This window comes from Gymnoscopelus braueri, assembly GCF_963280865.1.
Source record: "Gymnoscopelus braueri genome assembly, chromosome: 19".
NCBI classification, from domain to species: domain Eukaryota; kingdom Metazoa; phylum Chordata; class Actinopteri; order Myctophiformes; family Myctophidae; genus Gymnoscopelus; species Gymnoscopelus braueri.
The window spans coordinates 22,651,114-22,663,211 of NC_137621.1; the positions used below are offsets into that span (position 1 = coordinate 22,651,114).

General features: G+C 39.7%; 1 protein-coding gene across 2 annotated transcripts in view; it reads left to right on the forward strand.

Annotated features, from left to right (window-relative positions):
- The first annotated feature begins 304 nt into the window (after positions 1-304).
- myo6b (myosin VIb) overlaps positions 305-12,098 on the forward strand; it is a 57,169-nt gene continuing 45,375 nt past the window's right edge. For both annotated transcript variants that reach the window (XM_080413943.1, XM_080413944.1), the window contains exons 1-8: positions 305-443; positions 5,654-5,799; positions 9,197-9,266; positions 9,423-9,496; positions 10,511-10,640; positions 11,064-11,169; positions 11,481-11,536; positions 11,663-11,760. In XM_080413943.1, coding sequence (XP_080270069.1) covers positions 5,671-5,799; positions 9,197-9,266; positions 9,423-9,496; positions 10,511-10,640; positions 11,064-11,169; positions 11,481-11,536; positions 11,663-11,760 — 663 coding nt within the window. In that variant the 5' untranslated portion in view covers positions 305-443; positions 5,654-5,670. The remainder of the gene's footprint in view (positions 444-5,653; positions 5,800-9,196; positions 9,267-9,422; positions 9,497-10,510; positions 10,641-11,063; positions 11,170-11,480; positions 11,537-11,662; positions 11,761-12,098) is intronic.

Here is a 12,098-nt window from a genome sequence, read left to right on the forward strand (position 1 = left end):
AATGCGTGGCATCAGCATTGTGAGCTTGAATAGATCTGATATTTTCAAATGGCCGAAATATAGTTTAGCTTGTAGATCAGATCTTTTTGGCAGTGCGATACCGTCGTACTATGGAGTATAGATTCTAGGGACTCCCACTTTCTTTGGTGTTTCGCCCAGGTAGGCGTGTTATAAACTCACATAAACTATGCCTCAAAACCACGCCCAACTGGTCAAAACACCAAAGAAAGAGGTTGGCTTCACCGTGACGTCAGCGCTGCTTCCCCGGACTTCAGCCTCCTGCTGTCTGTCATCCAAGCCTGAAGCTCCATTCATCCAGCCTGGGGAAGGAGGACCGACTCCTGCTGGAAATACATTATCCATCGCCACGGATCCGCATGAGGGACATTACAGTCATTGCTGTTGCCCTACTTTCACGTTTGTCTGTCTGAAAGACACACGAGGTAAGTGTCTCTTCTTTTGCTACGGTCTTCAGGCTACTTTTTAAGCAAGTTACCTGGTACTGTACTACCAGTGTTGCCATGTCCGCTTATTACAAGCGACATTGGGCTTGTTTTTCTGTAAAGTTGCTGATAAATATTGGTAGTTGCCGGTTGAGGTTTTTTTTGGGGGGGGGCTTGTTTCTAAAAGTGTAGTTGCTTATTTGGGCTTGTGTCCTATTATGTTGTTTATAAACCAACCAGTGGTTCTCAAACATTTTCATGTCAAGGACCCCCAATATTAAAAAAAAATCCCCAAGATTTCCCTCAATTTGTTTTTGTTGAAAATCTTGAAGCTCACGACGCTTGTAGATCAGCTATTTTCAAATAGCCTTAGACTTGTCGCTTCTTTTGGACTTGTTTTCATAGACCTGGTTGCTTGTTTCTCTCGCAAAATCTGGCAACACTGTGTACTACCTATGCATGCTCATTCCCCAAAATAGAATAGATAAAATAGATAGATTTAAACGAACATGCAGTTGAGCCTATAGCTTAAATAATATTGTTGTGGCTACAGTTTTTCTTCCTCATTATAGCTATTTTAATTGATTATTTTTGTTTGTATTTTTTTGTTTTTGTTTTTTTGTTTTTGTTTAAACCAGAAAATCTTTTGTTATGCTGTGATAGTCAAACAGTGTGGTTTGCTTTTAACAGAGTGTACTTTACCCATATCCTGTTGGCCTACAGCACATGTACTTCAATGTATTTTCCATATCCTTTTGCCTTGGAGAGAACAGGAAGCAAGAGGCAGTGTGTGTGTGTGTGTGTGTGTGTGTGTGTGTGTGTGTGTGTGTGTGCGTGTGTGTGCGTGTGTGTGCACGCAACAATCCATGTCCACCACCATCACAGGATGTAGTCAGTCAGTGGGCATGCCTCTGTCTCTTTCTGTGTTCCCTGCCTACTCTGGTGTGTGTGTGTGTGTGTGTGTGTGTGTGTGTGTGTGTGTGTGTGTGTGTGTGTGTGTGTGTGTGTGTGTGTGTGTGTGTGTGTGTGTGTGTGTGTGTGTGTGTGTGTGTGTGTGTGTGGGGGGGGGCTGTACAGTCAATGCAGACAGTTGGGTACAGTCCAACTGTCTGCATTGCCGTACAACTGACAACCTTATTACCTGACTTCTTCCCTCTGTTCAGGATTAGGGTCAAATACTAAGAGGATTTGATGAAGATTCAAAGTTATCCCTGGTCCCAGTTTACTGTTTTTTTGTGTGATGATGAATGATGCCTTTGATGATTGATACAGTACCAAGTTGCAGACTATAGCCAAGTAATAGTTTACAACTATACATAGTTCACCTCTTCCAAACCAATAGAAAAATACTCTCATAATTATTGAAGGATGTTCTCACAACAAATAACTATTTCCCAGTCTGAGGCAAGATAGCAACGCACTGTGAGCTTGTAGATCAACTATTTTTGGCAATGATATTTTGTGTAGAGCGAAAGCAGGGGTGGGGGGGTCTAGGCCTAGTATAGAGCCCTTGGGAATCCGGTCAACTACATATAGGGTTTAAGTGGTTAATAAGCATGGATTCTTATCAGTCAACAGCAGGCCTGCATGTGATGTTTCTATGTATTTTCTTAGAAGCTCACTTGTAGTTAGTTATTTTTATGCCCGGAACATTTCCTGTTGACATCATTAAACATGGACAGTAGGAAACTGTGGGAAAGTTTTGTTCTAATTACACTTCAGGATGTCTTGACTTGCCTTGATCCCAATTTGAGATTTCACATGAGAGACTGACATGCAGGACTGACAAAGTAAAGCAAATTTAAAGTAAATGCAAATGCCTGCTTCCTCCTTATACACCAAGGGCTTGCTCTAAGCTGACTGTGGTATTAATATTCATCACCAAACAGAAATCTGTCTGTTCAGTTTGTGATTGTGACAATCATTATCATAAACTAAAATAATTATCACTCGTGGGTCTTGCATGGCAAACAAGTCAAATAAGATATAGGCTACTCAAATTAATTTGTACCAGTAACCTGAATCTAGATGCCTCAGGACCGGTGATGTAGCTGAAAGTTTCAGGTGTGACATGCTGCTAATCTGCTAAAAACTGTTCCAGTCAGCATTGTGGGATCAGATTATTGATCTCCAGTGACAGTTGCTTACAGACTATCAGTAAAAGGTGGGAGAAAGTCCTCTCACTGGAAGGATGACATGACATGATACTCTCTTTACAGAGACACACCTAGCAGAGTATAGTTTAGTTTATTGGCACAATGAAGAAACATGTATGAAAATGTGATAAGAATGATAGAAAGAGAAACCTAGTAATTACACCAAACTAGTGTGACAAAACAGATTGCTAATTTATGATGAAAAACATTTCTGTTTCTCAACATTACAGTTAAGGCCTTGTCTCTGACTTAACGCTCAAAGCTGTTAGCTGTTGCTATTACCCTATAATTCCTGAAAAACACAAAGGATTTATAAATAGCTATGGGGTTCATCGTCAACTTGCATAGGCCCTCTCAATTCTTTGACGTTGGACATGTCCTTCCTGGTGTCCCTGCTTGGCTGATGACTGACATTCTTCAAAGCTTCCTACTGTAAACAAAGACTCATTATTCTGGTCCTGTTATGAACAGGCCATATAATGATGAACTGCGATAACATGCATGTTTATTGCCCTATGCTAACATTCACATCAGCCCAGTTATGAATGATTACCTCATATACTATACGTATAATACAGATTAGAGACAGATTTAGCATCTAATCATACACTCATCAAACAATGCCTGACATACAGGATGTAATTTCCACCCTTTAGAATAACTTTTATGACACCTGTCTCCATGTGATAATGACTTTGTTGACTTTATTTAAAACACATTCTCTTGTTTTGTAATTAAACCTTTTGAAACATATTCCACAATCCACAGTGAGACTAATCTAGACCATCTTTCCATCTGTTGTACTCTAATGCAGAATAGGTATAGTATTTCTGTGCATTTCTGAACCACTTAAGTCCTATATACTTTGTAGTGTGATGGATAGCGAAAATAGCCGATCTACAAGCTCACAATGCGCCATGATGTGCGTTGTCACTGAAATGTTGAAACATTTTTCCTACAATGACATAACTAAAATGCTGATGCCAGGTTTATTATGGTTAAAGGCTGCAATCAGTTGAAAGTTGGAGCTGTACGGTATTAATGTCCAAAGTAAGCAGCTAGTCCCATATATGTCTCTTCACCAGAACTGGCTTATAGTTAATGATGAAGCAGTAACAAAGTTGGACATTATAATGTCCTTTTTTCAGGAAGAAGGAAATTGTTTGGTTGATACTTGAATATGAAAAAAGTATTCCAATATGGAGAGAAGTAAAGAGTTTGAATATTTTGATTATTATTATACGATTATAATTTTTTTAGCAGGCCTGGAATTTCGTCATTTAGGGGCAAGGCCGCTTGGCCTTTGGTGTTGTAAATATTTTGAGGGCACAAAGGCCAAATGCCAGGGCAGGAAGGCCATCAAATAAAACTAGATTTTAGTCCATTGAGAGAATTAATTGAATTTAAGGGTTTAGGATGATTTTAAATGTAATAAGTAGACTATCTGCAGTGAAATAAAAAAATATGGTATTTACAATCTCATCCATGCTCAGCCCTGCACCAATCACAGTCACTGGATTGGTTTAAAGATGGGGACTCAGGGGAGTTAAGAATTCAGAATCTCAACGAAAGACCATTGCTTCATCATCTTGGAGGTTATGTTTGAATGGGGTGACTAGTGTTATGGTGCAGGTCAAGATGGGGCTGTCAGGACAGAGGCTGTCAGTGGTACAGTTGGACTGAATGAATGGACCTGCTGATCTTCGAGGCATTGCTGAAGGCTGCATCAGCAGTTTCCAATTCCTGACCCCTTTAACAATTGACCTCAATCCCTGAATCTAATTGGATAGTGTGGATGTCAGCACTGCTACTCTGAGGAGTGCTCTGTTTGTAGGATTAACTGTCAAAGGTTGACAGTTAAACACACACGTATCAATATCAGAGTTACAGGGAAAGGTATAAACCAGATTTTGGATTTGTCTGAAGAAGATTTCAGATTGTTGGCCTACTGGTGTCCTTGAACTTATAAAAGACATGACTACAGGTCTGACTTGGTAAAGAAAAATGTCGCTAGGCTAAAAAGATATTGAAAAATGTTGAAAATGTACCTTTTTTGCCAAAGCATCTATTTCATATATCATCTATTTCATATATTCATTAAATTCCAAAGTCATTTCCAGGTTAAAAATATTGTACGAGATATGTGGACGGGTGTATTGCTAAAGACCCAAGGAATTACATATTCTTGGGTCTTTAGCAATACACTCGTCCACCAAGTGCAAAGTCAATTGGATGTCAATCTACAAGTTCACAACGTGATGCAATGTGATTCTTGTAGATTGGCTATTGCAATTTTGGATAATTTATGCCTATGATTACATGCCCAAAACAACACCAGCTTGAAAGAGCTTAAACTGCAGAAGGCCAGAGCTACTCTACAGACTTGCTGTAGGTCACTTGCTGGTGTGTCATGTCACTTGAGGTGATGCTGTTCCCATCAGTTATTACAGGATTCCCTCGGGAGATGTCTCCTATTGTGTCCCAGTGGAAATCCACAGTGCTTAGAGTGGCTCAAGCAATAGAAACAACACTGTAATGTCATGGCTGAAAAAAGCCACCTCAGTTCTGCAGAACCACAAATGCAACATTGGTGCGTGCCAATAAAAAAAAGTGGAAATGTCAGTACTTTGTCCTAAATTGATTTGAAATCTTGGATGTGCTGCCTTTTGGGGATTTTTTTTCAATTCCTATTTTTGATATGTAATTGTATTCTTTCTTTTTCTGAGAATACAGGCAGCATCAATGTTAGTTTATTTATATTGTTGTTAATCACTGCTACAGCATATTACTAGTCTCCATGTTCAGTTGATGGGTTACTGTTGTAATGCAGGTGTTTTCCTGGCTTTTAAACACATGTGGTCATATGAGGGTCAATGTAGTGTAAGTTCTGATGCCCTAACCAGCTGCTTCATTCAAAAGGACAAAAGATGAAGCTTTTTCTTACTGTATTAATGGTCTTTCTCTTTCTCTCTCTCTCTCTCTCTCTCTCTCTCTCTCTCTCTCTCTCTCTCTCTCTCTCTCTCTCTCCCCCCTCACTCCCACCTTACTGTACAGCTGACTGGAGGTGAGTCATGGAGACGCTGGAGGATGATGGGAAGCCAGTATGGGCGCCCCACGCCACCGACGGGTTCCAGCTGGGCATGATAGTTGACATAGGAGCTGAAGCACTCACCATAGAGCCACTGAACCAGAGGGGCAAGGTGGGTCTCTCTCTCTCTCTCACACACACACACACACACACACACACACACACACACACACACACACACACACACACACACACACACGCACACACGCACACCTTGGGTGTCCATTCAGGTCACTGAAGACCTCAGCTCAAGTTATAAAGGTGGGTGGGGGGTCAGCCATGTTGGTGTCAGTGCTACTTCATGTGGGTGGGGAGGCCCCTGCAAAAGATGCACTCTCAGCCACAGGTGGCACTCATGAATTGGTTGTTGTTTGCTAACTCGATCCCAACAGCACACGCATGCACGCACACACACACACACACAATTGCAAGCACATGCATACTTGCCCACATGTCTTCATTATAACGGTAGACTGTACACACAGTAAACATTTCCTTTGTGAGTAGGCTAGTGAATCAAACAGTCCTATAACATGAGATTGGAATTATTCATAAAAGTACCAGTCGAAGTAGAGCACCAGGCAGCACATACTGTACACATTGAAAAAAAGAAATGCTGTTTAGCTAAATTGCAATTTCAAGGTTGGAAAGGCGTTAACACAATTAGTAAAACGTGAGAAACCTGAGAGAGTGCATGAACAAAATGTGGCGATGCACAGGCACATGAATAAGTAAACAGTGCAGCAGCAGGTGTGCTGATAGTGTTGCCTAGAGGGAGAGCTGGTCATTAGGAGGAGAAGGCCACCTGTTACACCTGAGCCTCCTCGTGTCCCCAGTGTGTGTTGTCTTCACCGAGGAGGCTGCAAGTGGCTGTAATGTTTACAAGAAACACAGACCCTTTCCACAGCAGCCATTTTGAAGGGTAAATCCAACTGAAGGTACTGTGATAGTGTTACACAGAAACACCAACACAATTTAGGTGTTTAGGTGTAACACTGTGCCAGCATGGGCAGCTCCTGTACAGTCAACTTCATAGTGGCACACAGTAACATTAAATGAAACAAACCCAGGTAGGTTATTAGTAATAATAAGTTAATAACCTATGGTGGTAACCTAAGACAAGTAATAACTCATTACCTTCAGCTGTGTTTACGTGTCAAAATGGCTGCTGTGAAATTTGCTTTGTGAAATTTGTCAATTTCTTTTTCTCCATATCAGTTAACATTTTTGCCATTCTCTGGATGTCTCTAATGCACTGTGGACTACTCACATCACATTTAATAAACAAAACAGAACCATTTGCACACTCAGTTGCTGCATCATTAGAAAATACCTCTGAATTAACATCATAATCAGTAGACGTTGTGTGTTAGGCTTCATTTCATGCCTTTGTGAAAACCTAGAGCCAATCTAGGCAATGAAAGGCTCATTGAGTTTCCTTTATTGTTGAGTTGAGCTCATTAGAGCCTCACGTCAGTATATGACCCTCGATTGGTTCTGCATGGCTGGTGGGTGTACCCAAGTTTTTGGGGCATTGCTTTGTCCAGTCCATTAGTTGGGACATACAATATGTTATTTTGTCTGGCAATGTCCCATTTGAGTCACAGTAACAAGCACACAAAGCGTGTTCTGTTTATGCTAGCGTTCCACTTGCCACCAGTAGCTCAGACATGCAAGCATGCACTGCACACACATCATGCAACGTTGGGGAGAGGAAACATAAGATGCACATGCAAATATGGAAATGCACATGTGTGCGTGGGGTGGGGGGCAGTGTTAATTTCGTCGTCTGAAACTATGACAAAAAAATGTTCGTCGACTACCTGTTTTCACTGACAAAAACGAAATAAAAACTAAGCTATGATGACTAAAACTATGACTAAATATACAATATCGTCAACGAATAAAAACTAGACTAAAATGTTAGGGAGGGACTAGTGCTATTTTCAGCACACAGCTGAGTATAATATTTCAAAACCATCACGGCCGGCCAAAATACATTTTAGTCGACCAAATCAATAATATTTTGTCAACTAAAACTAAGACTAAAACTAAAACATTTCAGATGACTAAAATATGACTAAAACTAAGTGGAGTTTTATTCAAAAGACTATGACTGAAGCTACATCAAAATCAACACTGGTGGGGGGCAGTTGGACTGTTGGGCAGTTGGAGTTGCTTGCAGACAAAATCTGATCTACAAGCTTGTAAATCTTTGTTCTGGGTACAAATTAGGCTTAACGCTACTAATAAGCAGGTTGTTTTGGATGCCTTCTGAAAGGTCCTTGTTTAGGTACAGAATCAATACATACCCTCTGCCTGTTTTCGTCGTCACAGGGGAGGTGCTTGGGTGTTTTCAATAATACAGTGACTCGACTGCTCCCCACAAGATCAGCACAGAGCAACACACACACACACGCACACACGCACACGCACACACACACACACACACACACACACACACACACACACACACACACACACACACACACACACACACACACACACACACACACACACACACACACACACACACACACACACACACAGGTGCTCAGATCCTGTTGCTCTCCCACCAAATTATTCATCATCCTGCCATGTCTCTCCTTGTTTCTCTCACAGCCGGCTTGTTCCATTGAGTTTATTTCCATTAACTCAGACTCTTGAACAATAGAGCATGAATATCAGTAACTCTTTCAGCTTGTGAAGGTGTAGCGGCAAACATGACTACTGTGATCTTTAACCCTGTAAGGTCAATAATAATAATAATAATCATATTTTTTACAAACTTATACACTTCACATTTTTACAAATCTCAAAGCTCTACAGGGTTTAAAAACAAAAAAAAATGTAAAAAAACGGAAGACCCTACTTGTGGTAAAAAGTAGATTAAAAACGAGGCATAGTAGGGAAAAAAAGACCCAAGCTGTAATATCGAAACATCACTTTTAGCTATTTTAATATACATTTTTAAAACAAATTTAAAGACCATATTTGCATAGTCAATGGGTCCTATTTCTTATCCTCACAATTCCATTAGATGAATGTGCTAATTTTTCCGGCCCTTTGGCCATGAACTTCCTTTTTTCCGCCATTTTGAAAAAAAAAAAATACTTCACAAATGTTCTTCTCTTGAAGTCCAAATCACACAAAATGTGCAGGGCATGTCCATGGGATATGCCTGAAAATAGTTTGAGAAAAGCTAGTCAACTCAAAACAATAACCAAATTTTACATGTTGATATTAAATTATAACATATTATAAGGAAAAACACTTACATTTCTTTGTCAGAGGCCTCCTTCAACAACATGATGGTGAATACAAATATTTGCTTGGGTCTTGCACGTTTAAATGCAATGAATGATTCATGGAAATGCATTCACGTTTATCTTTTGTCAGACATTTAGACGTTGCTACTGTATGGTTGTGCATGCCCCCCATTTAATCACCATTTGTTTGGTTTCGTCACTGTATCTTACCAAAAGCCATTTCTGCTTTTCATGTTGCAGACCTTTCTGGCTCCTATGAGCCAAGTCTATCCAGCAGAGGATGACATCAACAAACATGTAGAAGACAACTGTAAGTTACCACCGTTCAAAATGTTACAGTACATTCATATAATAAGGAACAGCTTCCCAAATAATTTAAATATTTCGAACAGGGATGAAGATAAATGCATTTGTATTTTGAGTGCACTTTTAATATTGTTTTTCTGTTTGTTTGTTGTTTGTTTAGGTTCACTTATGTACCTGAATGAAGCCACTCTCCTCAACAATGTCAGAGTGCGGTACCAGAAAGACCACATTTACGTACGTTTAATTGTCCTTACACACCTCCATGTAGTGTAAACAGCGGACATTGTTGTCCCATTGCATCTTGGGAAGGTAGCAGGATGGAGGACTCTTTCTGAGACAGAGAGAAGATTGCCTGCCTGTCCTTTTCCCTCGGGGGGGTAATCAAGTGTCAGGTGGTTATAACGGGAGGGAAGCTTGCGAGGGGTCACTGAGTGAGTGGCACACCCACTCACCCCACTTAGGAAATGAGTGACAGATGGCAGAGGGAATATCTCACTTGTTTTAAACAGGTCTCTTGTTTTGTTTTTTTTACTTATGTGTAAGAGAATACTTGGTAGGCAGCTGTATGCTACACGGACACAATACACAGCTAAACAAGGGCATGGCAACCCCTTACCCTCAGGACATGATCCACCCCTACACCACCTTGCTACTCACAGATCGGCTAACACAGGACGTCTGTACCTCTCTTCTCCACGACACCCTGGCCAACGCTCCAAGCATCCTAATATCTTCTCCCCTCCTGGCTCCCAAGCTGTGGAATGACCTTCCCCCTCAGTCAGGACTGCAGACTCACTCCCCGCTTTCCACTGTAGTCTGAAAACGTAGACTCTACCTCACCCGCTCTTATATATCTTCTTGTCACCTATTTTTTTGTACATGTTAGTTATACTATGCGGGATGTATGTTGGTTACTTGTTCACACATGTTATGCTATTTAGACATACTGTTTGCTTGACCTAAAATGCTCAAAATGTTATTTAGATATATTACTTTGTAGCACTTGATTGTTTTCTTTGCACGCTATTTACGTGACCATTTACCCTGTCATTTGTTTACTTGGGTTCATGCTATTTACTCTGATCTTGCATTTTGTATGGCACTCTGGACAAGATCGTCCGCTAAATGCCTGAATTGTAATAGGCTACAATTTGTTTTCTTGTCCAGTGATTATAATCATCATAGCATTCTTTAAAAGCTTTGAACCACTCTTCATGATTACTCATTCTTCTATTTGCTTCTTTACAGACATATGTTGCCAACATATTGATAGCTGTGAATCCATACCTTGAGATCCCCAAATTGTATTCTCCTGAAACCATCAAGTCCTATCATGGAAAGTCCCTGGGCACACTTCCACCTCATGTATATGCTATTGGTGAGAGCATTCAGTTTAATCTCACATGTATAATCACACATAATCAATGTTCATATCTAACTTATGGCGCAAGAAACAACAAGCTACACTAATAATATGACGTATTACCGTAAATCCTGGAAATGCACACAAAATAAATTGTATATATTTTATTCAAATGTGTCTATACTAAAGGCTCCCCTGAGAATTTGTGAAATTAACTCCAACGTTTTTTTTAAATAAATGTTGTGCACTAAACTAAATTAACTCCAAAATCATATACTGTAATGCCGTTTTATAACTTGACATAAGGTCCTTAGCATTACCAGCAGCCAACGGTAAAGCATTCACAATACAGCCAAGATTAATTTGAATTGAACTTTAATCAGATATAACTTTATTTGTTATTCAAGCAAGTGTGCACGTTTATCTTTCCTCCCTCAGCGGACAAGGCTTACAGGGACATGAAGTTTCTGAAGCTGAGTCAGTCCATCATAGTTTCTGGTGAATCTGGTGCTGGAAAGACTGAAAACACTAAGTTTGTCCTCAGGTATGAACCAATCTATGTCACATACAGTATACAGTACGGTACTGCATTGTACAATATACAATGTTGCCATATATTTCCTCTCTATCTAAAATCATGTATTCTTGCCACAAATGAATCCTACTAAGCTTTGCACTTCATCTGTGATTTTCATATTATTACAACACATTATATTAAGCTGTAAATAGTTTTCAATGCATACTTGTTATAGACAATGTGTCTGCATCCTTATACTCTATAGCCTTGGATGCTTAACCTGTTTTGGTCATTATTGATACCATGGTCCTTTTGTACTGTATCTATACTGTATATAGATATCTGACCACATCATATGGAACCGGTCAAGACATTGATGAAAGAATTGTTGAAGGTAAGAACATATTAACACAATAACCTCCTATCATACATTTTGATATTGAGCTAGTTAGACAGTGAATAAATAATGTCATTGGTTTGATGATGAAATAAAAATGTTCTTTTTCATTTTGAAATCCAGCAAATCCTCTCCTTGAGGCCTTTGGGAACGCAAAGACAGTGCGTAATAATAACAGTAGTCGCTTTGGGAAATTTGTGGAGATCCACTTCAATGAGAAGGTAATGATGCTTTATAAAGAAATATGACCACTATTCCACCGCATTAACTGTGATTATTAGGCTAGCTTAACTTTATTGTCTAGCTCAAATTGTTTCTGCTGCACTACATGCATCCCATTCACAAAACAGGACACATTAACTACAGCTCCCATAAAAAAAATAACAGCCATTTCACAATACACAGAAGATACACACATTCTAGTCACCACCTATAAATGATCATATGCTGATTTTATATACAGTATACTGAGAATGTGTGTAAATTGATATAGTTAAATAATGAACACATCTTTAAGACTTTGCTTTTAAATTTATGATAGAACCTTGGGTTGTACAGC